Below are 27,553 nucleotides of genomic sequence, written 5' to 3'. Positions count from 1 at the left end.
AAAATGAAGAGGAACAAAACACACAAAAAGGAGGAAGATGAAGAACAAAAACAAACAAAAAGAACATGAAATGAAGAAGAATTTGAAATGATAGACTAAGACCAAAGGATGTCACCAAAGGATAAAATAGATTCCCATCCTCTGTACTCACATTTACAAGATTTTATACATGATAACTACTTCATAAGTTTATGATGACACTATAAACCACATAGTGATATCTACTTTGGACTCTCTTCCTCAAGAGCTTGTACCTATTCTTAGTTATGATACCACACCACTACCTCATAATATAGTAGTATTCTTTAAATTTAATAGAGGAAAAAATAACAGAAACAAAATCTTTCATACTAGCCTTCACTATCCAGTTGTATTTCAATTAAAATCTCTTCAACTAAACAGAAAGCAAAGCCAATGAATAAGATTTTATACACATTTATGGCAAGTCTCTTTATTGTTTATAATATTCAAAAATTTACTAGTCATTTACTAGTCATACAGTGTACTTCTGGAGATTTTTTTAAAAAGCATTTTCCTACTGACTTGTCACAAACTACTCAAGTGAGGTAATCTCTAAAATCAAAACCTGTTCCCATTTTGTACTAATCTTAAGAGACACACTTTGAATCATTTTAATTTTCATTCCTATTTTTCCCTCTTCCTACCTCCTTCTACTGTCTTAGTTTACTAAGTCTCCACTTATATCTACTCTATTTCTTAATTCATCCACTGACATCAATATCAATCACAATATATTTTTCTATGATTTTTTTTCATAGTATTGCATTCTTGCCTTAGGTTTTATCTCTATTTTTAACATCACACAATCACTAGAAAATGGTGGACTCTAGACAAACCCGTGCTGGGAATCAAGACAAGCTTTCAATTTCTTGTGGATGACAAATACCTTTTCCAGACATGATCTGAGCATTCTTTGTTTTCTCCTCAGACACTAGGTGAAGTTACTTTAGCTCCTCTTTCATATCAAACTATGCGGGATCCCTGGGTGGCGCAGTGGTTTAGCACCTGTCTTTGGCCCAGGGCACGATCCTGGAGACCCGGGATCGAATCCCACGTTGGGCTCCTGGTACATGGAGCCTGTTTCTCCCTCTGCCTATGTCTCTGCCTCTCTCTCTCTCTCTCTCTCTGTGACTATCATAAATAAATAATAAAAAAAAATTTTTTTTAAAAAACCTATGCTTTGTTACTGAGGGCTTCACGCGAAGGGTTGGGTTCCAGCTTACCATGGCCTTACTCCATACTACCTCTTCAAAATGTGAGGGACATGAAAATGCTATCAAAATCAAAATAGCAGTATTTATGCTCCTGTGAGCTACTTGGCTTCAACTCCACTTCACCTTCCTAAATTTATTTTTCTTCATGGTCTGTGGCACCTGTAGCTTTCTCCCTTTAGCTATTTTTATTTTCCTGTTTTCAGTGTGTGGAAGGCAGGATTTCCCTTAGCACTTTAAACTACCATTCTGACCACAAGTATTTATTGCTCTTCTAATAATAAAAGATCCATAATTGTGTGTATGTGTGGGTAAAGTGGCCAAGTTTTGGAGCTCAATATTTTGTGTTTTATATATAATCAGGCAAAAAAAAGGCTTGCATATAGCATATTAGTAAATTATCTTAATAACATAAAAACTAAAAATCTATACTGGCAAATGCAATTTGGGCAGAAGTCTCTTTTAAGATTTCATCAAAAAATTTTTTGAGATTTGTACTTTCTACTCAAAATTGTCCTTTTCTTTCTAATATCAGTGTTCCTGATTTGAACAAACATAGGACTAGGGCAGGGACTGACTTTGATCACCTCACTCTCTGAGGCTATAACTATAGGTAACATTATTTATTACTCACTGTTCATTTCTTCCAGTCATCTTTCTCTCAGAAACCTATGCTATGCAGAACAAACTGCATAAAACCTTTTCATCCTGTTAGAGAACTAGGACCACTCAATTGGATTAGCATGACTACAAGAGAATAGTTTTATCTGTTGTGTTCAAGATAGGTTTGGGGAAGGAAATCAGAAAGCAGAAGCCAATTAGGCAGCAATTCATAACCAATTAGAAGCTAACAAGAACAAGGAGAAGAGAAAGAATAGAAAAGAAATGAAGGGAAGAATGTAAGAAAGCAGTTCGAAAAATAATAATCAGATTTATCACAAATTGATGGGCAGAAGAGCTCATGACTAGGGTGCATGCACAATAGGAAGAATAGTAAGATTGTGCAGAAGACAAAAAGGTAATTTGATTTTTAAAAAAGATAATGAGGTTGTATATACTGATAGAGATGATGTTAAGATATTATTGTAGAAATACTATGTTTTCATTAGGACACTGTTACAGCAGGTGATGTAAACTATTTGTCTCTAATCCATAATCAGATAAGAACTAAGACCAAAATTTAAATCAAACTCATCACTAAGGACATTGCTTAATTTAGCTAATATTTTTTAAAGCAAGATTCACAAAGAAGAGAATATGCGCTAGTCCATGGACCACTCCTTGATTAGCCCTTCACTAGACTCTAAGCTCTACTTCCTGTAATAAAGAAGTTAAAAACAAAATCCAGACTCAAAGAGACTTTGGAGTCCAACTGGTCAAATATTTATTTGAGCAAACACTAATATATAATGTCCACTCATATATAATTACTAATGTAATTAATTAGTCCCATAATAACCCTATGAGGTAAATATCATTATTATCATTCCATTTTATGGATGAACATTACAGAGAAGTTAAGGAACTTGCCCAAGGTCACCTATTAAGTGGCAGAGCTGAGGTTTGAACCCATGCAAATGAGCAAAAAGTTATGCTCTTAACAACTATATTATGTGCCTCTTTAGTATTTATACATAATTTATTTGACAGAAATAACAATTTATCAAAAATGCTAAGTACAGTGTTTCCATACATTTTAAGAAGCTTTAAACACTTGTTGAATAAATGGACAAAGCAGCTGGAAAATCACAACTTTCAGAGAAAAGAAAAGTTCTACATAAAAAATATAGACATGAGTATCTTCCTTGAGACATAAAGTTTAAGGTCTTCAAGAAAGAAGTAAAGGACAAACACTAAACATCTGCAGTTTAAAAAGACTTTCATATTTGGAAAACTAATGAAGAAAGATTTTTTAAAAGAACTTTAAAATTTCAGGAAGGAAAAGTGAAACAACTATAACAAAATCTAGAAAGAAAAGCAATAAAACCTCTGGTTTCATGACAAAGTTGTTATCTAGTAACCTTTGCAAGTAATGTATGCACTGACTGTAAAGGATAAAAGAACAACTTAGACAGCAATTATAAATAACTTATGTCAGAAATATGGCAGGGAACACAATGCAAAATGAGACTCCAGCTCCAGGGGAAGCAAAAGAAAACAGAGATATTTAAAAAATGCAAATTATCTTTTAAACTATACTTGCACTATAAAATCTCTTTTTAGTTACCTAAACTGTAAGCATGAAATTGAACTGAGATACCTCAGTATGGTAACATTTCAAATGTAATCTGACAGACACACTCCTATAGTCTAGAAATAGTGAGAAGTTGGATAAGTAAGCCACCATTATCTACTACTCACTGGCATTATATAATAACCCATTGGCAAGGATGAAAATAGATTCTTTTTTCAATTCACTAACCATTTTGGGCGTATGCTGAGTCACAAAATTTTAGAGGTTTCTCACCTCATCTAAGCATTTCTTAAGCTTCTTTAAACTCCTATACAAAAGTTTCATTGACCCACTTATCTAGTGTGAGTCTGCATATATAAAAAAAATTGACCTAAAATCTGCCCCAAGCTATTTAAAAAGAATTATACAGACAATTATCAGCAAGACACAAACAAGAAGAGGAAAAGATTGGGTTTCAAGAGTTTATTAGCAGTAACAAAATGCTTAGAATTTAAAATTTTCCAAATGTTAACAGTACAAACCTTAAGAGAAAGAAGGTACACAAGTACATCATAACATATACACAAAGTACTATAAACATGATACAAAGTATATATCAAACCATATATAACAAGTAAATAAATGCAGAATTTAATGAAAAACATGCTGCAGAAAAAAATGTAACTTAAAAAATATAACTACAAAACAGAAAAATGGTTTGTAAAAATAAATGTGGAAAATAATTCAGGAATAATAATAATAATTTTTGAGTAATAATTATACCACAAAGTCTCTTACCAGTGTCTGAAATGTAAGCGTGAAGTTGTACTGAGTCATCAGAAGCTACATTTGAAAGGTCATCTAAAGACTTGGAAAAAAAAAATTTTTTAATATTTTAATTTTATAGGAAAAAAGTGTTAAAGCATTCTATATCATATGTACCTTACTCATCTTTGGTCCCATGTAGAGTTTATATTATTTGTATCCCTCTCCCAATAATAATCCTATTTATACTAACAGTAGAGAGAAAATCCACAATTAAAAAATTATAAAACAAAGTAATTCAGAAATCAACTCAGTACATTGATCATTTATTCTTCGTTGCTTATCCATATACCAACATTTGCTGCTTCTCAATTATAGTCAATGAAGAACAAGGAAAAAAATATGGATAAAAATAAGTAGACATGTTCTTATCATTTTTTTAATGTTGAAGTATACTAGAGCCAATTCGTTTACTTAACATTCTTGTTAATTTAGAAATAATTTTAGATTCCTTATCTATAAAATGAGCATAATAGTACCTACACATCATAGGGTTATGAAAGAATTAAACAAGAAGACATGTAAAACATTTATTAAGACTGCCTAACACAAAAAAATGTTACCTATTATTATGATTTCTTATAACATGAAGTGAATCCAGAGTCTAAGACAGATTTTAAATAATTTTCAAAATTAATTCCACAAACAAAATTATTACTGAGTTACCCAAAATGAATCTTTTTTTTCAACTATGGCCCTTCAGTTTAAATTTAAGACTTTTTTTGCCTCATATACACCATACCCACAAATACTCAGAAGGGCACATAATGACAGACTGCACAGAAAGAGTTAACTTGAGTCACCTATATTTATAATAATAATAATAATATCATTAAATATTTGAAGTTACTAAGAGGGTAAATCTTAAATGTTCTTAATACAAAAAGAAATGGCAATTATGTTGTGTGATGGAGAGGTTAGCTAACCCTACTGTGGCAACCATTTTGTAATATCAAATCAATATGTTGTACATCTTCAACCTACAAATGTTTTATGTCAGTTATATCTCAATAAAGCTGGAAAAAAGTAAACAGCAAAAAAGAGTTTACTTGAAATTGCTCTCCTAGAAAGGACTGCTTCCAAGCCTGGCCCTTGGATGACATCTAGGAATTTAGAATTAGGGAAGGTTCCCACCATTCTTTAACTGCTGAGAGTGGTTCACCATACCTAAACTATTTGTGTAACTGTTTATGCTGAACACCTGCTTTCCTTCTGGGAGTTTGGAATTTTAGTATGTACTAACCAGAGATTTGCCTTTGTGACCTACATCCAGTGAAAACCCTGGTCACTTAGTCTTAGATAAGCTTTCTGGGTAGGCAACATGTCACATGTGTTGTTACATTCATTGCTGGAGGAATTAAGTTAGTCCAACCTGACTTTCATGGGAGAGGATTCCTGGAAACTTGTACCTGGTTTTCTCTAGACTTTGTTACACGTACCTTTTCTCTTTGCTGATTTTGCTTTAAATCTTTTCTCTCTGATAAATCCTACCCATGAGAGTCTGACTATACTGAGGCCTATAAGTCCTCCTCTTAGTAATCAATGAATATAGAAATGGGCTTGGGGACCTCTGACACACAGACATTATAAGATTCAGACATATCTTACACTTCAAAAACCACAGGATCTTACTAGAAGAGTCATTTAAATAGCTTAAATGCAGCCATACATATGACATAAAGCCATTTAAATTAAGGCAACTGAATTCTAAGAAGAAAGCCAAAAGAGTTTTTCTAGTGAAGATTGTTTATTAAGAGAAAAAAAAATGGCAATAACATACAGATAATCGACAGTATTTTCCTGGTCAAGTCAAGGGGACGAATCATTAAATTAAAATAGGTCTAGTTCAGGCTTCACCAGTGATACCCTAAGAGACTTCAGCTAAATCAACCAGTTCTTCTTGTACCTCAGTCTTCCCAATGGTATAACAGTGTGATGCTTGCTCTACAACTCTGTCAGTTTATAAAATGAATTATAATGCTTTGAAAAGAAGTAGAGTGTGCTTATTTTTAAGTCGTCATATGATCTATAATAATACATCTTGATAGAAATACAACCTGTGCTTTAACATTACAGAGAAAATAGAATATTCCACAAAATTTAGATTGTTGTTTACTATGATCTTCTTCCAATTAGAAGCTATCACAGAGAATATAAAACAATTGTTTTTCAAGATATACTTTTGTTATTACTATTATTGTTATTGTTAACCCTCCTTGGCAGGTAATATTTCAACAGCTAGCTACATGCTACTCTTTACTTTAAACATGTTAGCATCTTATACTATGCAATCCAGGAGTTATTAGAAAACTTTATATCTAAATGTCTTTTTAGCACTTAAAAAACTAATAAATATTATTTTCATTAAATATAGTGAAACAATCCAATGAAACATCTCTTAAACATTAGTCACGGGTATAATGCAAATGTAAACATAAAGTAGATTATATAAAATAACAATTGGTAAAATAATATTAACCACACTCTGATTTAGAACTATATTATTTGATAAAAGAAAACTGTGATTTCAGAACAAGTACACTAATGATGTCCTGAAATAAAATAGTGTGTAAAGTAATCCTTGGGTTAAAATTCTTGAACTGCTTGCAAAAACATAAACTTTTTTTAACATTATGCTAAGGCAAAAAATGAAAATTCAGATTTACTGTGATAATCCACACAACTACAATGGCACTGCTAGAAATGTTTATAATTTACTTGCCAATCTCAATGAAAAATGAGTAAGTTACCACACATTACTTTCTTTGCTTACTATACTGGAAAAAACTACTATGACCTATTTTTCAATCTTAAAACTACTTTTAAAGTGCAGCTACCCACTAAAATTTGTCTATATTTAAAAAGAAAGATTCCAAAGGAGTCCAGCTACTTAAAAGCTTAAATTTAATAGATTTATATGAATAACAAAATACTGCACGTCACTGACCTCAAGTGTGACCTTTGTCAAATGAGACTGCCTGGTTTATATCACTACGTAACAAAGGAACTGCTCTTAGGTGAAAAGGCATTTATTCCAAATATGGAACAAAGTAAAAAAAAAAACTTTGTTACTAGTGTTCAAACACTCCTACAAGTACTACAAATGTGAATACTTGAAATTTCAAATGAATAAAAAATTTCATATTTGGAAATTTTCTCACATAACGATTATTGCTAATACTTCCTTCATGCTCTACAAGTTATTCCTTTTTGTGATAGGGCTATAGATTATAACAAACATACAGTAATGATACCAAATTATTTAAAAAAATATTTTAAATGTTACATCATATCTGATATTAACACTATGGCTGAGTGCTTCAGTGTTTTGTTAAATGTACTTCATAGACTAATAAAACAAAAGGTTATTTTTTGAAAAAAATATAGCAATACAGAAGACAACATAAGATAATGGACCTCTAGACCATTCAGCTATTTAAAAAGTCTGAAAGAAAAAGTAATGTGGGTAGAATGAAAAACAAAGCAAACAATCTCTTCCTAACTGCCCCCCAAAAACTCTGGACTAAAACTTCTATTGAACAAGTATTTCTTCTTAGCAACATTTTATGAAAGAAGTTATTCATGACAGGGATGGATATATAAAAGAACTGAAATATTCATTACTTCACACTTCACTTTGAATGTATAAAATGCCAATGACAGCTTACATGCTAAAAATATATCATTCTTAAACCCATAATCATAAGATAAAGTTGCTTAATTTAATATAAGGGTTTAAGATTAAAATTTTTTTTACAACTTGAACTGGTTACAGTGTGCACTTTAAGAAATACCTGGAAGTTTTCAGATATCCTACTAATTTTATATTTCTTTTCTACATACAAAAAGAAAAAACTAATTTCACTATAAACATTTACATGTCACATATACTATCCAACATATCACTAATCAAAAAGTAATTTCAAAATACTAAATATTGGGATTGAAAATAATGAAGTCACCTTTTTATCAAATACAACTGAATTACAGGTGACTTAAGCACATTTTTAAAAATGAAAATAAATTTCAGAAGCTGTTATATATGAATTTAACATTTCTTTTAAAGGAAGTAACTTCTTATAATTAATGATGAGAGCTTCTAATATATCATTTATTTATGTATGTTAAAGTTTACCTTTTATAATATTTTCAAGTCACTTTAATAACTAAGTTATTTAATAATACTTACCAAATTTATGCTTCCAGTAGGAGACCCATTAAAAGATTCTGTGGGAAGGGATAGTCAACTTAGTATACAGTAAAAAAAAAAAAAAACTTTTGAAAGAGTTGTTTTATCTGAGGTTCAAATACCAAGAATGAAAGTCACCCAAGCAAAGACATAACAAAAAAGCAAAGAAAATTGTGTTATACTACTCCCAAATACCTGCTAACCTTTAAGCCTCATTTTTCTGAAAGCCACAGATTCCAGAGAAAATATATATGTGCCTGATTTGCACATGCCCCCACCAAATACCAAAAATAGGTGTTCACGTACAGGAGAGCAATTATTAAGTATTTTATCCTTAAGTATATCATATGAAGTTGTCTGATACAATGTAAACATGAGGAAAACACTGAAGAGTGAAGTTCATTAGGAAATGTTACCAGAATGTTGATAGTTCTGTCTCATTGGATTAAGAAATACTACAATTAAAATTTTTCTTTTGTGCAAAGAATAAAAAGATTGATTTTTTTTTTAAAGATTGGTTTATATACATAATGTATCTATTGTGTCCACTTATTCTTGGTAGTTTGGCTCAAAAACATTGTAATGCTAGATACTTAAATCAACATTTAACTAACAGAGCAAGATATATAAAACTTCATATGTAATGCCATTTAATTAAAAAGCAAGTAGAGATCATTTTTAAAAGTAATGTTAGAGAGCTAAGTCTTAATTATACATTATTAAAATTAACATCTTTTCCCTCAGTGTTTTATTCTGTATGTGAGCACACGAAGTTACCAATTATGATGCCCCTCTGTTAAAAACAGTAATAATAGGGTACCCCTGGGTGGCTCAGTGGTTTAGCACTTGCCTTCGGCCCAGGGCGTGATCCTGGAGTCCCGGGATCAAGTCCCGCATCAGGCTCCCTGCATGGAGCCTGCTTCTCCCTCTGCCTGTGTCTCTGTCTCTCTCTCTCATGAATAAATAAATAAAATCTTTTTTTTTTTAAGTAATGATATATGGTGAAGCAATATTCATATACAATTTAAAGTTAACATATGGCTTCAGCACTACTTAGGAGATTATTTATGAATCTGGATCTCTAAATGTGTCTTTTACAAAGAGGCAGTTGGTGTTGCTTTTGAGTTTCAATAACTCTAAATGCCCAAGATCATTTCTTGGTTTCTCAGACCTAGGGTCACAAAAAGTAAACAGGAAATTCTACCAAGGATTACCCCTTAGTTAATAGTAAGGTGATAATTAAAATGAGCAAATAGTTCTCTATCCTCCTTATTCAATTATATACCTCCTATTTCCTTCTGTGGTCTGCCTACCTCTTAAATCTTTCCACCAAAGACAAATCAAGGTAAAAGAGGAATCAGAAGCAAAACAAGGTGTAATTTACTTTTGTTATCAACAATATGAAGATCCAGAAATAGAATCTAAAATCAATCTAGGCCCACATTTTGTCAAGAATTTGGTGACTGTCTATAAACACGAAAAAACAAGAGAAAGTACGATTTGATACGGTGAGAAAAATAATGTGATTAAAATTAAAACAGGAAGCATTATTTAAATATTTTTAAAAGAATCTGTGACCACGTTTTAGCAAAGGAGAAATACTAATCTGTTATTAAATTTTCAACATCTTAATTTAGTGTAGTAACTAAACTCTGTCATTCATTTCTAGAGATTTAAATATTTTACAATTTATATTGGGCTTCAAGGCATTTTTTATCTCGCTTAAAACATCATTTTTTGGTAAACAAAATATATATATAGGAATACATGTACACACACACACACACACACACACACACACAATATGCGCGTAAGCCACCTTACCTCCATCACCATCATCTGATCCTCTGAAACTAGGATCTTTTAACATATCCAGCTCAGCTAACATGCGCACATAAAGTGCATTCTGTCTGAAGGAAGGATAAAATCTTTCATCTCGTAGCATCAATTCATAAACCTTATTGAAATAAATCAAGATATCCCATCATTAATAGAGATAATGTACTACTTTCCAATAATAAGATTTCACCAAAAGCTAGGAAGAGGTCTTGCTATGATGAATCATTATGGTTCCATATCTATGAGGCCAGCAATAAGCCTACATCACAACATCACAACTAATGATTTCTCAACTAATTTCACCTAATGTACCTAACTGCATTGAAAACGGTCCCACTGAAACACAGGTCACATGACAGCTTATATGTATAATGTTCCAGGAAGTAGTGTTCTCTATGAAACAAGTTCACATAAAGGCTCCAGGAACAGAGTAAAATAAATTTAAGTCAGGTAATTTACACATCATCAACTCATGAAATTCTAAGACTATTTGTCTGATCCTTTAGTCAGATTTTTTCAGATTTAAATAACCCAACATAAGAATTTTCCTCATTTGTCAATTAAATAAACAAAAAACTAGCCTACCTTTTTTGTGAGAAGTGTTAAATTATCTTTTTTGTGAGAAGTGTTAAATTATCTTTTTAGTTACCACTATATTTTTATGTTTCAATAACCTTTTAAAAAATGAATTACATGAATATACATTTTTTTTTCATTAAGAAAGATTTAATGATAGATGCTATATACAATACCTTCCTTTGAATGTCATCAAAGATTTCAGGGGTTGGATCTTCATGATTCAAAGTATCTGCTAATTTTGCCACCAAATAATCATCAACGGTAACTCTTGGAGATGCCTAACAAACAGAGAAAAATAATAGTAGTAATGACTTTTTAAGTTTCTAAATACAAGTTAATTCTTTAGAGTAGAAGAACTACATAATGGAACTATATTATTGAAAGTAATTGGTAAAAAATCCTTGGCTTGTAAACACCATGTAGCTGTTTAAGGAGGCTGAAATAAGAACCAAATCTTCTTGTCATCATGTAGTATAAAGTAGATGGGGAGACAAACATGAATTTAAATCTTGACATTTGCTTAGTTACCTCTCAAGAGGCTTCATTTCCTCAATCTGCAAAATGGAGATAATCCACCTATGGTTACTGTGTAACCATATTAATATGTAACCACAAGGCACACTAGCACAGTGTCTGGCACACAGGAAACAATGTCATGAGGAATTAGCTTAATATCCAGTAGTCCTGGATATGTATTTAACAGGATTGGCAAAAGAGTAAGGCACTTGTTACTTACTTAACACTAGAAATAATCTTTTTAAATAGCCTCTGAAGAGACTACCCTTCTCCTAAATTTGGCTTTATAATGCTGCAGCAAAGTTCTAGTATGATATGGGAGGGCAAAAAACATAAAAAGTTAATTTCTTCTAACAACTTCCATTTTTAATTGCATAATATGACAGATATGCCCCAGAAATATAAAATTTAATGTTCAATGTGAAAAATTTCTTTATTGAAAGAAAAAAATGCTGAAAAGCTAGAAATATCATCATCTTTGGCATACCAACTTCTGAATTTTTAGCTCTGAAGGCTCTGGAGAATAAATTAGTGATAAGGATGTTAACTTCTAAAGAAACCTTCACAAGAATGCATTGTTTAAATAATTAAAATATGCTACCCAATAGAATATCCAAGGAAAAGAGTGGATAAATACAGAAAAGGGAAAAGATTTAAAGAATAAGTAAACAGCAGAGCATAAATATGTAGGAAAAGGCCTATCCAATGTCTAATGCTCCCTGGTTCATCCAACATTCTAGTTGGTAAACCCAAGAAGGTTGTGTGGTGGGTGGGGTTTTTTGAAGGAGGAAGGGAAGGGTTCTTATTTGTTGTTTGTGTATGGGAGGATGTGATGTGGTGGTGCGTATGTGTTTTTCCCTGAAACAAAAAAAGAACTGAACAACTTCCAAGTATGTGACAAAAATTAAGGAGGAACTAGTGTTAGCTAGTTTTGTCCTTCCGGTTGCCCTCCAAGCTCATGAAACTCAGTTTCTAGGAAATAAGAAGATGCAAATTTGAAAAACCATAACATTTTACATTTATTTAAGTTTACTTTCTCCTATACTTTCAAATATATGGAACGGGATTAGGACTCACCCTTGTATAACGTGACCAACACTTTTAAAGAGTTATCATGGGACACAACCAACCAGATCACCCTCCCTCAAAAAAAGTAATAGAGAAAAAATTTTTATGTACTTTCTTACTACTCTAACATAAAAATGCAAAAATACGCATTTTCCAAAATTATTAATCTGTATTCTGTACTTTTCTAGACAAATGTGGTTAGGCAAAACAGCAAGAGCACTAGTTAACAACAGCAATTAGTAATTAATAGGACTAATTAAACAGATAATATTTGAGAAAAGCATAACTATTTAGGTTTTGTCCATCAATATACAATTTAAGCTCTTTAATAGGTATTTAAACATTGTAGGCTATATTATTGTATATTGTTAAAGTGCATAAATGTAAGACTTTTTAAAAGGGTATATATCTGTAATAAGACTAAATAGGTATTATCTACATTTAATTTAAAAAAATATTTTCTTTTTATTCCATGATCCCAAAGAATATTTTTACTTTTCATGTTTCCTTTTTTAACAATACCTCTCTGATCTGCCTGGAGACTTCAGGACATCAGTTTTTTTCTTTTTTTTAAACCAAGTGGTATAACTGATATAATCAAATACAAAATTCACTTTGACCTCTATCTCTGTTCTTAAGTCTATATCACATTTACTTCCCTTATCAGTTCAATGTGATGACATCAAATTAAGTAAATATCCTTTCAGTAAAATCATTTAGGCATAGAATAATGAGACTTTACTTACTAAAAACAGCAAGTTTTTAGACCAGTAAATCCAATGCATCTATGAATTTACCATATAGACTATCTATGTCTAAAAAGCCTATTTTCTATGTCTAAAATGCCTATTTTAAACATTTCAAAGTCAAATGGATGTCACTAAAAGTTATACCTCTCTCAAGGAAAATGGTTTTAAAACACACAGATCATTTAAAGTTGTGACAGGGAAGGTAGACTCCATATAAATTATAGTTTCAGTAAAGAAACTGAGAAAATCTATTAAAAGCCAGCTATCCCTTTCTTGTGATATTTTTTTGAGTTCTCAGCAGTCTCATTTCAAAAAAAATTAGTTATTTTTTTTCACTGTATGATTTTTTTAAATAGTCTACACATATACAATTCAGATCAATCTATCCTTTTCAAGGTTCCTTTTAGCCTCTTCAAAGATCATTTAACAGTTCTGGAAAAAAAAAAACATAAACTTCTGTTTACCGTAATTCTTTTCACCATATTTATTTTTAATCTATTTTCAAATTAGGGGACACTATTCTTAACCCATTCTTTGAAAATATGATATTTACTGCATGTCAAAAGTTTAGCATCTTTTCTATGGCTGGCAACAATGATAGCCATGTTGAAGCAAATGTCTAAAGAAGTTATTTTCTGACATTTTTATAATGTCAAAAATATCATTGTTTCTGAATGTTTTCAAGAAACTAAAAACTGACCAAAAAACTCCACTATGAAAACCTCAATATCACACGTAGGTAAATGATACCCTGTTTTAGCAGTGTTGTATAAAAGAATATAGAATATAAGATATGTAGCAGGTAAGAGGTTTTCATTTTCTTTGGTAGGAAGTTTATGGACTAAAAGGAAGTTTGTTAAAATTTACATTTGCACTGTCTGCTAAATATGCAAATATGTAAGTAAAGTTTGTTTTATGTTTTCTGCAATTTATTAAAATCTTAGAAATCAAGAAGATATTTAAAACTCCCATTTTTCTCAAATCAAAGTACCTAGTAGCAACAGGAAATATACTCTTGTTGCCACAATCTGATATAACACAAGATACTACAGAAAGCATGATTGCTGGTAAGATCTGCAAGAGTAAGTTCTAAATTTCCAACAGCCAAAACATGTTATCAAAACTTCTCTTGTTTATACCTATAGGATGTTTCAGTTGAAAGCTGAATCATGAAATGTAACTCTTTATAGTTCATTTGCAAAATTCAGTTTCCACATTTGCTTTTATATCCCCTTCTCCACTAAGGCCAATCCCAAAATATGTTTTGCACATCATGCAGTATGGTTTTTTTTTTAAGATTTTTTATTTATTTAATTCAGAGAGAGAGAGGCAGAGACACAGGCAGAGGGAGAAGCAGGCTCCATGCAGGGAGCCTGATGTGGGTGGGACTCGATCCCAGGTCTCCAGGATCACACCCGGGGCTGCAGGCAGCACTAAACCGCTGCGCCACCAGGGCTGCGGTCAGTATGTTTTATTTTGGTTATTTACTCTCCCTAACCCAAGATATATGGCTCCTTCTATTTGTCATTAAAATGACCCAGTCGTTTAGTCTTCTTTTTTGGCAATATCTAGGTCATGCTGATATTGGTACTGTCATCATTCTCATTTTCATTATTCACACTTTTAGAAAACATGGTTACCAAATTCATAATGTTAAATTCATAATGTATCACAATACACAGCACAGGACAGGAAAAGTAGAAGACAGACTGTCAACATTCATGGTAACAATGCACTTAAGCCATACACGGAGTGCTACACAATGGAGAATCCATTATTGTGAACACCAAATAATGGCTGTCAATATTAGAAGCAAGGGAAAAAGACAGCAATTACTACCAAAGGTGGAAAATCCATGCCATAGTCATTTGACACTAAAATATTGCCTTCAGCCCTGAATTCTGGAACCATGAATTGGTTTTGTATTTTTTTCTCATTCTTCGCCATTCACTGCAAAAAAAAAAGGACTTACTGTGTCCTGGAAAAGGGTTTCCCAAGACTCAGGATGACTTTCAATGCTTTAAAAAGATACTAACTTTAAAAGAATAACAAACTTATAGCTGATTTCTCACTGGAAATAATGAGAGCCAGAAAACAATGAAACACTATCTTTAAAATGCTGACAGAAGGGCACCTGGGTGGCTCAGTGGTTGAGCGTCTGCCTTTGGCTCAGTTGTGATCCCAGGTGGGATCGAGTCCCAGATCAGGCTCCCTGCAGGGAGCCTGCTTCTCCATTTGCCTGTCTTTCTCTCTCTCTCTCTGCATCTCTCATGCATAAATAAATAAAATCGTAAAATAAAATGCTGTAAGAAACTGACTTAAAAACTATTAATTTTTTATTTTTCCAATATTAACTGTAACCCATACTACTGGACTACATACAATAGAACTGACTCTATAACCTACTTTTAAAATTAACATAGAAAGACTTACATATATACACTAAAACTGAGTTTTTAAATAGCAGAAACTCTTGAATGTGTGCATGAAGAAACATGAACAGCAATATTCAGAACAGAAGTATAACAGAAAGCAAAGGGAAACAAACCAAACTGCTTATAAATATTTTCAAAAGTAAATAAACTCTTGTATATCTGTATGATGAAATACTTAAATGAAAATGAACTACATTTATATAAACCAATATGCATAAATTTCAATATAATAAGAATAAAAGCAATGCATATAATATTCCATTTCTATAAAGGTTAAAAAACAAACCTAAGCAATATATTGCTTTAGAACATACATGTATGGTAAAATGATATGGCAAAGCAAGTGAATAATTACAGGAAATTGGTTTCATCACCAAGTAAGGAAACAGGAGAAAATGAAAGGTGAAGAATGTACTAAGGATCTTCAAAAGCACAGTAAATGTTCTATTTCTTCAGCTAGATAGGGAATATAAATGTGTCTGTTATATTATTACTCTTCAAAATGTACAGTCTTTTAAAAGTATGTTTCATACAAAAAAAATATAAGCAAATGGACTAAGCAGTTTTCAAATACAATTCACACTTAAAATTCAAATACAGTTTTTGTGCTAGTATGTATAAATTAAAAGGTATTATAGCATAACCATTACAAACACTGGAGTGTGAGGAATTTTGAGGACTGTTGTATCCATATCGATGAAAGATACTAGTCTGTAGTCTCCTTTTCTAGTTTATTTATTTTTTAGAAAGATTTTTTTTTAATGATTTTATTTATTTATTCATGAGAGACAGAGGCAAAGAGAGAGGCAGAGGAAGGAGAAGCAAGCTCCATGCAAGGAACCCGATGTGGAACTCAATCCCGAAACTCCGGGATCACGTCCTGAGCCAAAGGCAGACACTCAACCATTGAGCCACCCAGGTGTCCCTCCTTTTTTAGTTTAAGGTAAAAATGTAAACTGCCATTTTGCGATCTTTCTTCTAACTAGGCATTTAAAGCAACATATTTCCCTCTAAGTACTGCCATAATTATTTCATCCCACAATTCCTATACATTGTGTTCTTATTTTCAATCAATTCAAAATACCTTCTATATTCCTTCTAATTTCTTTTTGATCCAGAGACTATTCAGAAATGTGATTTAATTTTTAAATATTTATAGTTTCTCAAATTCCTTCTGTTAATTACTAATTAATTCTACTATGATAAAAGGACATACTTTTTTATGATTTCAATTCTTTTAAATCCAGAGTTGCTTTATAGCCTAGCAAAGGCCATTGTCTATCCTAGACAATGTTCCACGTGAGCTTGAAAATAATATGTATTCTGCTATTGTTAGGGGAAGTATTCTATAGAAGTGCTAGGTCAAGTTGGTTTATAGTGTTCTTCAATTCTTGTATATCTTTGGTCATTTTTCCCTTTGGTCACTTTCTACTAATTATTCTATCAGTTATTGAGTGGGTATTGAAATCTTCAACTATTATTGTTGAATTGTCTATTTCTCCTTTCACTTGTGTCAGGTTTTGTCCTATGTATGTGGAGGTTTTGCTGTTGTGTTTAAAACTGTTTTAACATTCTGATCAACTGACCCTTTTATTATTATAAAATGTTCCTCTATAGTAACAATTTTTCTTTGAAAATCTATTGTTTACTATTAATATAGCCACTCCAGCTCTGTTTTGGTTACTGTTTGCATTATCTTTTCCCATTCTTTTATTTTCAATCTTTAATGTCCTTGAATCTAGCGTGTGTGTGACTTTGAATCTTGACTTTGACATTAGTATTTATGACCTTGGTAAAATTAATTCAATTTTCCAAACATGAGTTTCTTTACCTATAAAATAAGGATAGTAATATACAAAAAGACTTTTACCAGGATTAAATGAGACAATATTTGCAAGTAGCTGTGCCTAGTATGAGTAATGAATATTCATAAGCATTAAAAAATTATTACTATTACTAATGACTACCAAAGAAGATAAGAATATGGTAACAAAAATAGAGCCTCACCTTTTCTGATAAATACTGTTCATATATTCCAACAGCAGCTGCTCTTAAAAGTCCTTTAGTTTGGTTGGTTTGATGTTTTCCATCTTTCTGACGACTTAATAAAACTTCTAGTTGCTGCTGGGCTGTAACTCGGTATCCTTCCACTGTCATCCAAAAGAAGAGATGTGCTTGACCTCCAGTTTGCTGCATGTAATCTACCGAACAAAACCCATAACAACACAGATATTAATGTCAAACATTTTGGGTGCATGTAGCCACATGATAAGTTAACAAGAATTAAAGTTTCAAATACTCAAAATTCTACATTTTCAAACTGCTTAAGTAAATACTTGAGGTAAAGAATACTCACATCACAAATTGGTTAGGTTAATAAGACCGTAATTATGCAAAACACACAAATGGATGCACATTTTTAAAATCTCATTTTCCATGATAAAATTTCTAGAAGATAAAACTGCTATGGAAGGTTTCATCAGAAAAAACTACATCAGTAACATTCAGCTTCTGTTCTCAGTAAAGATTAATTATAATACTAATATTTCTACAAATATTAAAAGTAAAGATTGGGATCTTCAACAAGCCATAAATTTATGTTTTTGGTCATGAAAATGAAGATTCGAATCAGGGAGGTTTACTGAAAATGTCCTCCAGATAAAAGCAATTTTGATGCATGGCTTATCACTGAACAATGCAGAGGTTAGGTAAGGGGCACTGACTCACCATACAGTCAAAATTCCCTTATAACTCCTGACTCCCCAAAACCATAACTACTAATAATCTACTACTGACTGGAAATCTTACTAATTACATAAATAGTTAATTAACACATATAACATTTTGTATGTACTGTATTCTTAAAGTAAGCTAAAGAAAGCGTTACTAAGAGAATAAGGACAATATATTTATTTTCCTATATTGTATTTATTGAATAAAATCCATGTATAAATAAATGAATCTGTGCAACTCAATTCCATGTTGTTCAAGGGTTAGCTATAATATTAATAAAATTAGTAAATTTTATATATATTAAAATGATATAAAAACAAATTCCTTCCCCTATTCGTGCACAAAATGAGACGTTATAAACAGTGTGTGTTGCTGATAAAGTGCACTTTCTCAAATATTTAAATTCATAGAATCTCCTAGAATTTAAATAAGCAATTTAACAAATGCACATTAAGTTATAATAAGCATTTCTTTCCTTCTAAACAAAATATATCTCAACCTCTATGATTTCCGAAAAAGGGACACTTCAGAGAATGAAGAATGGAAAAAAGACATATTTAGCATGCTTAATATGAGGTATTTAAAGTGTAATAATATTTACAATTATTAAAAATTTTAAGGGGTATATTATTTTCATAAAATGGATTTACCTACCCATAAAAAATTGTAGTGCAACATTGTCCACAAGAATGCTGTCCAAGGGGACTGTGCAAAGTTTCCCAAAGTTTGCTGCCAGTTTCACAGTATTTATTTCCTACAAATAAAAGTAAATGGAGGTTAATATTTCATCTATTCACTCAGTAGGTAAAAAATCTTTACATAAATATAAAAATATTAAACTAAAATGGAATAAAGTTTTTTTCCTTCTCAGTCATGTGGGTTCCCAAGAGTCTCAGCCTACAGAACTCCCTAGTTATTTGAAGAGCTACTTAGTGAATATGCATTCAAAGTATGAAAAGCATTCATTTCTTTCAATACAAAATAATTTTCTCTATCTACATATTCCAAATGAAAATGAACATTTTAGGAGCTAAAGGAGATGTCTGGAATGCTTACAATGTCCAAGAATAAGTAAATTCCAGCATTTTCAAGTAGAGACTGAAGTCTATACACTGAGAAAACAAAATATTCCAAAAAAGTAATTTTGCTTCTAACAGAGTAAAAACTCTGCAATCTTCTATAGAAAATATGTTTCTTCTCAGACTACCTAAATAGTAAATTATATTTAGTTTTCAAATATAACAAGGTAACTACATACAGATGAAAAAAAAAAAGTTCAAAATTAAGAGCATCTACATCTTAAGCACTGTGCTATGTACATTATACATATTACTTATTTATTCTACACAATAATCCCATTGGATAAATAACACCTACCCCACTTAACAGATAAAAGAAAGCTGAAATCAGATAGGCTGCCTATGATCACAGAGCTGGCAAGAATGACTTCATGTTTTCAAAACCTGCAGCCTCTCCCATAAAACCCATGATGTTTCTGTGAACTGTACTCACCAGTTTCTCTTTATTCTTAAATCCTTATCTCACAACCCTCTATTTAAAAAAGAAGATCAGAAGATTTTTCTGCAAGTTAGACAGGCCACCTTAATTAGGGGCAGATCCTAAATTAGATGTAGATAGTACATAAAGGAGAATGAAGAGAACTTGAGTAAAGGAAAAAACTTCCTCTCTAATTAGTATTTCCCTTCATATAAATACTGTATAATAATAGATAACTGAATTACAATGTCTGGCATAAAGCAACCTAGCATAAGTACATGTTTTCTCCTATCTAAATCCTCTATCTTTGGGGGATCCCTGGGTGGCTCAGTGGTTCAGCACCTGCCTTTGGCCCGGGGCGTGATCCTGGAGTCCCAGGATCAAGTCCCATATTGGGCTCCCGGCATGGAGCCTGCTTCTCCCTCTGTCTGTGTCTCTGCCTCTCTCTCTCTCTCTATGTCTATCATGAATAAATAAATAAAATCTTAAAAAAAAAATAAAAACAAAAATAAAAATAAAAATAAATCCTCTATCTTCAAACTTACAACTTCTTTCTCTTTCCCAAAAGCAGCTCTACAGATATGGAATGCACAAGACTATTCACTATAACTTTATTTGTAATAAAAAAGATAAAGGGCCTTCTAAGATTTCAAGATGAGTAGTATGGTTAAAAAACTTCATCTCTGTGGAGATTCTGATTGTTCTTCCCAAGAAAAAATACTATTTGACCCGAGCTACTAAAAAGGTAAAGTTTGATATTCAAAATAGAATTGATGGGCTTCAAAAAAGATATCTAAATTTTCAAGGGATTTGCTATCAAAATGTGTCTGGACACTGGGGTGCCTACCTAGGTGGCTCAGTCAGTTGAGCATCCAGCTCTTGATTTCAGCTCAGGTCATATTCTCAGGGTCCTGGGATCAAGGCTTACTTTGGGCTTCATACCCAGCAGGGAGTCATCTTAAGGATTTGCTCTCTCTCTCTCTGTCCCTCCCCCCGTTCATGCAAACACTCTCACAAAATAAATACAAAATCTTAAAAAAAAAAAAAAAAAAAAAAAGGGGTGTCTAAACAAACAGATTTTAAAAATAATGACGCTGAAAAATCACTCTAAGGCCTAAATAAGGTAAACTAATGAAAGAAACAATAAGCATAAGTAAAACTGTATCATTCAGCTATATTGAATGTACGTGGGTATATAATTTTAAAATACAGTTAACTGAAACAAAGACATACATAAATGTACGCTCAGGTATATGTACACTCAGGTATACGTACACTCAGGTATACAACAAATGTGGGCCTCAAGAAATGGGAGTTAATTAATCCAGCAACTAAACTCGAGATTTATAAAACTAAGTCTTCTATTCCTTAAGAAATTTAAATACATTGCAAAATTACAGCCCCAGAGAATCATAATAAATTTCCAAACTAGAAAACCAGCCAAAAAAAAAAAAAACACTAGACTACACTAAAAACCAAGGTAGTAAAAAGTGCTCTTTTCTACTTTCAAGATCCAAATCTCTGATCTTCTTTAGGGTAAAACCTCTCCAAAGAGCTACCTATAACCACTGTTTCTAATTCATCTCTTCTCATTTTCTCCTGGAGGAGCTCCAATCAAGGGTATCTCTCCATTACTCCAAAATGTTATCAGATCACCAATATCCCCTAGTGGCAAATCTAATGTTCAATTCTAAGTCTTTATCTTACTTAACTTATTAGTAACCTTTGACATGACATGACCTCTCACTTCTTTAAAAACTTTCTATACTTGGCTTCTAGAATACCACAGTCCCAGGTTTTCCTTCAATTTTACCAGCCACCTCCTCTGTTTTCTTTAGCTAAATCTTCCACTTTTCTTGAACTCAAGTAACTATACTGCCTCTAGACTAAGTCCTTGGTTATCTCCCTACTTATACTCACTTTCTTAGGTAACTTCATTCAGTCTCTTTACTTTAAATAAACATCTAATAATCCTGAGACCTTCAAAGTTTAGGTCTATCACCAATCTTCCCTTTGACTACAGTTTTACCAACTAGTAGGTCTCTATGATTGTCAAACAGGGATTGCAAACTAAAACATCTAAAATTCGATTCTATCTTCCAAACCTCTTTCCTGTATTATCCATTTTAGTAAACAGCAACACTATTCATGTAGCTGCTTAGGTCAAAAACTCTAGGAATCCTCCTTGAGTCCTTTTTATTTTTCTTTCTCACTCAATATTTAATCTATTAGCAAATCTGTTAGTACTATATCCAGTCTCCAATTACGTCTCACAACCTCTGCAGATATCTCTTACTGGCCTAAAGCAATAGTCTCCTGAATGATCTCTCGGTCTCCATTCTTGTCCCCCACCAACTCCACCCCAATCTAAACATCACAAAGAGCTCAGTAATCATTTTAACTCATAAATCAGATAATGCCATTTGCTAGCACAAATCTCCAAGAGATTCCCATCACAATTAGAATTTTTTAAAAATCTTACTACGGTACAAAAACCATATATGATCTAACCCTCACGATTCTTCTCCAATTTCATTCCTCCTATCATTCCTTCTCATTCATTCCAGACCAGCCATGCTGACTTACTCTAACTCACCAAGCACTTTATCTCAGTGCCTTTGCATATGCTTTTTACCTCTACCTAAAAAATTAATCTATAAAAAACAATTCTCAAGTCTCTCTCATTATTCTATCAGATTTCTCTTAGTTCAAATGTTACCAAATCACTTAGCATCTATCTAAAACATTCCTAGACATTCTGTATCTTTCTTCTTTGCTTTGGCATTTTTTTTATATTTTACTTGTTTTTAACATTTTTAACATATTATTTATTGGTTTATTTTTTTATTCTGCAACTAAAATATAAGTTCTATGAAGAGAGTTAGGTCCATCTAATATGTTGCCCAATGTATAAAACTATGTAAGTGGTTAATTTTGAATAAAAAATTAAGAGATGAATAAATAAATCAATAAAAAAATCTTTAATTATTGCAGCATTTTTCAGGAAGTGTTTTAATCCCTTTACCTTTTTTTAACAAATACTTAAAATATAGTGTATGAGAGAAATTTTTTCCACAAGTCCTTTGGTGGAGGGTTACACTGGTTAATATCCCACTTCTTATCATTTGCTAGATATTTAAGTTATAGAGTATTTTTAACTAAACATTAATTTGAAAGTACTTTACTTACTTTGCCTGACTGCAACCGCTGTATTCTTGAGTCACATACTTTCTTTACAAATAATAAGCTATTTATTTGATTCTTGATAGTGTTGATATCTAAATACAAACAAATTAATTATGAGCTAGTGGTAATGTTATTTATGAAATACTTCAAACATGTACATACCATAATTTAACATAATAACTAATGAACAGAGTAATTATTTAATAAAATAAATAATCTGGAATTTTATAGTGAATATATTTAATTAAAATTAAACCATTCCTATTATTTTTACTTTGGAGATAATTACACTATTAATAGCCTCACATTCAGAAAATTATATTTTCTTAGCTTTCTTTCTTAGCACATGTCAACATAATAAGAAAGATTTAGATTTAGGTAAGGCGAAAATAACTAATAGCATAAAATGACATTTAGGTAAATTAAAGTTTTGGTTAAAGATACACTAATGATTAAATAAGTAAACATTTCTGTACTTAAATTACTCACCATCACCGACTGTATCTAGAGATCGAAGATACTGTAATTCTTCTGCTGCCTTATCTCTGACTGCTTCTAGCTCTCCAATATTATCACTCAATTTAATAATGTTCATAAAGGCCTCATAGTTGCAATTAGAATCACGGATCTGAAAACCAAGTTTAAAAAAAAACAAGTGAGAGAGGGACTTGTTTAGTAAGGAAAAAAAGAAACTTTAGTGCCTACCATGTGCTGGGTAGACACAACCATATAGCAAGTGTTTGTGTCAGTGCTTTTAAGAAAATAAAATGAAAATCTCTGTACTTATGGTCCCAAAGAAAGAGGAGTAGAAGATGAGATTAGTGGCAATGGAAGGCAAATCTGGTAGGGTACAGTACATGTTATAGCTTTCATTCTGAGTGGAATGAAAAGTTACTGGAGGGTTTTAAACAGAAGAGTGGCATTCTCCGACCTAAATCGAACAGAATCAATGTGATGACATAAATAATTCTGTTGGTTTTTTTTTTTTTTTTTCTCTATCCATGTGCTATTTAAGAACTGGAATGGAAGCTGACAGCTGAGCTGAATTTAACCAGAGTGTGGTTTCACCAAGTAAATAACAAAGACAAAAAGTACTTGAGGATATTATGAAGTGACTAACCACTATCACTGCCAAAAAAAACATAAATAAAGCAGTAAGGGAAGGTATGAAAGGTAGTAGACTTGGGATATTGTCCATTCTCTACAAGGAGTCACAGAACTGAGGACTGTTTCAGTCTAGAACTAGAGAAAAACTAGCTAATAAGCACAGGAAAAGATGCTCAATATCATTAATCATCAGGCATATTCAAGTTAACCACAACAAAATGGCAATGCCAAATGTTCATTAGAATGTGGAAAGATAAGAACTCTCAAATGGTGCTAGGGAAGTGCAAAATTAGAACAAAACTTTAGAAGACTACTCGGTAATTTCTGACACTTAATGTAAATTTTACTTCAATGGTAGGTTATTAAAGACCTGCTTTTTCTACGAATACATTAAGAAACAAACAGCTGTCCACTTATCTGCTCTAGTTGAAGATAACAATATGAGGTAATCTATTCCCACAGTAAGAGACAAGGCTTATCCTTAATTAGTTTGTATTTAAAAAATAAACCATAAAAATATATAGGAAAAAAATAATTCGTAATCCCAAGAATGAGAGATAAACATAACATTCAAGTGAATAAGCATTCTTTTCTGTACCAAACGTAAGACTATACAGAATTAAATTGTGATTAAATTTCCTATAAAACATCCATTTTTGTGTTATAAAAAATTTCTTAAATCATAATACTCATTTCATTACTGAAATGTTTTTAAATTTTATGTTTTCTTATTTCTTAAAAAATTACTTTTTTATTATATAACCAATACTTCCAGAAGTGAAATACATAAACAAAAGAAAAATTAATTAGATATTTTTAAAGATTATTTAGTTATTAGAGAGAGAGAGAGAGAGACAGCACAAGCCAGGGAGAAGGGTAGGGGGAGAGGGAAAAGCAGACTCCCCACTGAACAGGAAAGCCAGATGCAGGGCTCAACCCCAGGACCCTGGGATCACACCTAAGCCTAAGGCACATGCTTAACAGACTAAGCCACTAAAGCACCCCCAAAAGAGAAAAATTAAAACATTCATAATCTTATCTTTCTATTAAGATTTCAAATAGTATATATACTATCTGAATTATATCATTAATAAAAATATAATTACTTAAATAATTAGTTTTAAAAAGCAGTAACTACACACATCACTTTGTTATCCTTTTCACATAAAAAATATATACATCTTTTTATATTCAAGATACACTACCATCATTCTTTTTAATGGTTGCATGTATTGTATTAATATGCCATAATCTATTATATTAATCCTCTATGCAGAATACTTAAATTGCTTTCAATTTTTTAGTTTTGCCTTTTTCTTTTTCTTTTTTTTTAAGATTTTATTTACTCATGAGAGATGCAGAGAGGCAGAGACATAGGCAGAGGGAGAAGCAGGCTCCCTGCATGGAGCCTGATGTAGGACTCGATCCTGGGACTCCAGGATCATGCCTGAGCCAAAGGCAGAACCTCAACCGCTGAGCCACTGAGGCGTCCCAGTTTTGCCCTTAAATGTAGATTATTTAACTCTTTATCACTTTAGAATAAACTTCATGAGTAGAACTCCTAACCAAATGATATGCATTTTAAAATTTTTAATTAGGCAGATCTGCATTTTTTTTTTAATTTTTATTTATTTATGATAGTTACAGAGAGAGAGAGAGGCAGAGACACAGGCAGAGGGAGAAGCAGGCTCCATGCACCGGGAGCCCGATGTGGGACTCGGTCCCGGGTCTCCAGGATCGCGCCCTGGGCCAAAGGCAGGCGCCAAACCGCTGCGCCACCCAGGGATCCCGTGATCTGCATATTTTAAAAATACGATTTGGTAGAGCCTAACAGGATGCTAAAAAAAAATGACAAATGAAAAGAAGAATCAAGTTATGTGACCTTCAATCAAGTTATGTGACCTCCATAAAATGATTTAGGAATACAAAGCTAACAAAACAATTTCTGCCTGCAGGTAACCCACAAACTGGTAGGAAAGACAAATATTGCTGCAGCAACAATGAAACAATGTCAAGTTTGATAATGGCTACTAGAAACAAAAAATAAAGTATTTCTTTCCTAAGAAAGCTAGACTGAGTTAATGGAAGACAACTGTGGAGAAGAAATTCCATTTTAAGAAAATGAATCAAGGATCTAGAAGTATATATCAAAGAATCCCCAGCAATCGCCCATTTACAACTCTTCCTTGACTGTAAATTTATTGAGGGAAAGCATATATACCACACACAAAAATAATTAGACCTAGTAAATTTAGTAATCACTATAACCCTTTGATATATTTAATGGATGAGAAAACTCTGACTTAAAGAAAAAACTAGCGACTTATACACACATTAAGCAACTTAAACAAATCTAGAACACCCATCCTCTCATTCTCTGTACAGTGTTCCTTACACTATACTTTCCTACACTATATGGTATAAAAATGTAAATCCACATGCTATTTAAGCAGTTCAGACCACAACCTGTGTTTAAAACCTAATAGCAGCTTTTAAAATTACTCAGGCAGTAAAATAATTGTTTTTAATTTAAATAAATACTAACAACATCTAAATTGTAACAGAATTATCTTAACAACAAACTTCTTTAAAAGAATTTGGCTAGCTCATTCAACATATGAGCAAACAGAAATACTAGAAATACAAAGATTATCTTTAAACACATTTTTTCCTAATTCTTTAATAAATTATTGCTTGATCATCCTGATCTCCAAATACTATTTCTGAATTTTAAAAGACTGTTTTAAAAACAGAGTTGTAATTTTAGAAAGTACATACCATCCATATGATATATTGATTAATATAATCAGGATCACTGAGTTGATTTATTAATGGAAGAAGAATTCCTCGTGCAAGAATTTCCTGGACAAAAATTATTAAAAACAAAAATAAATTTAACCTAATATATTTCTTAAATCGTTAGCATAATGTAAATAATAACACAATGCTTTTACTTAAGAAAGGTATGATACATGTAAATTTGATAACCAACACAATCTCATAGAAAGATGAACTAATGCACGTCAGTTAAAATAAATGAAATGAAGCTACCTATATCAAACTGGATACATACAATGGCATGAAGTTGAGTGGAAAAAAGCAAAAGGGTATCTCTAGTATGTTAGCATTTATGTCAATTTTTAAAGGGAAAACGTGGCACCATATGCAAGTATGAATTCCTACGTCTATATTAAAAGTATAAAACTTTTCTTTTGTTTCATAATTATTTTCTTTTCTTCACATCTTTTTCTTTTTCCAGTAATCTCTATGCCCAATATGGGGATCAAACTCATGACCCCACGATCAAGAGCAGCATGCTCTACCAAGTGAGCTAACCAGGCACCTCTTATTATTTTTTTATTTTTATTAATTAATTTATTTTTTAAGTAATCTCTACATCTCAATGTGGGGTAGTTCTAATAACT

At 31.9% G+C, this 27,553-nt stretch overlaps 1 protein-coding gene across 9 annotated transcripts in view; it reads right to left on the bottom strand.

The window, feature by feature from the left end:
- Positions 1–27,553, bottom strand: part of SNX13 (sorting nexin 13) — a 180,668-nt gene that overhangs the window by 85,560 nt on the left and 67,555 nt on the right. For all 9 annotated transcript variants that reach the window (XM_072783853.1, XM_072783854.1, XM_072783851.1 and 6 more), the window contains 9 exons: positions 26,907–26,990; positions 23,511–23,649; positions 23,025–23,113; positions 18,993–19,092; positions 17,613–17,806; positions 11,011–11,115; positions 10,244–10,376; positions 8,420–8,457; positions 4,204–4,273 (listed from right to left, as the gene is read on the bottom strand). In XM_072783853.1, the coding sequence (XP_072639954.1) occupies positions 4,204–4,273; positions 8,420–8,457; positions 10,244–10,376; positions 11,011–11,115; positions 17,613–17,806; positions 18,993–19,092; positions 23,025–23,113; positions 23,511–23,649; positions 26,907–26,990 (952 nt within the window). The remainder of the gene's footprint in view (positions 1–4,203; positions 4,274–8,419; positions 8,458–10,243; positions 10,377–11,010; positions 11,116–17,612; positions 17,807–18,992; positions 19,093–23,024; positions 23,114–23,510; positions 23,650–26,906; positions 26,991–27,553) is intronic.

This window comes from Canis lupus, chromosome 18 (genome assembly GCF_048164855.1).
Source record: "Canis lupus baileyi chromosome 18, mCanLup2.hap1, whole genome shotgun sequence".
Taxonomy (NCBI): Eukaryota; Metazoa; Chordata; class Mammalia; order Carnivora; family Canidae; genus Canis; species Canis lupus.
The sequence above is the reverse complement of the archived record's forward strand: the minus strand, read 5'-3'. Positions and strand labels throughout refer to the sequence as shown.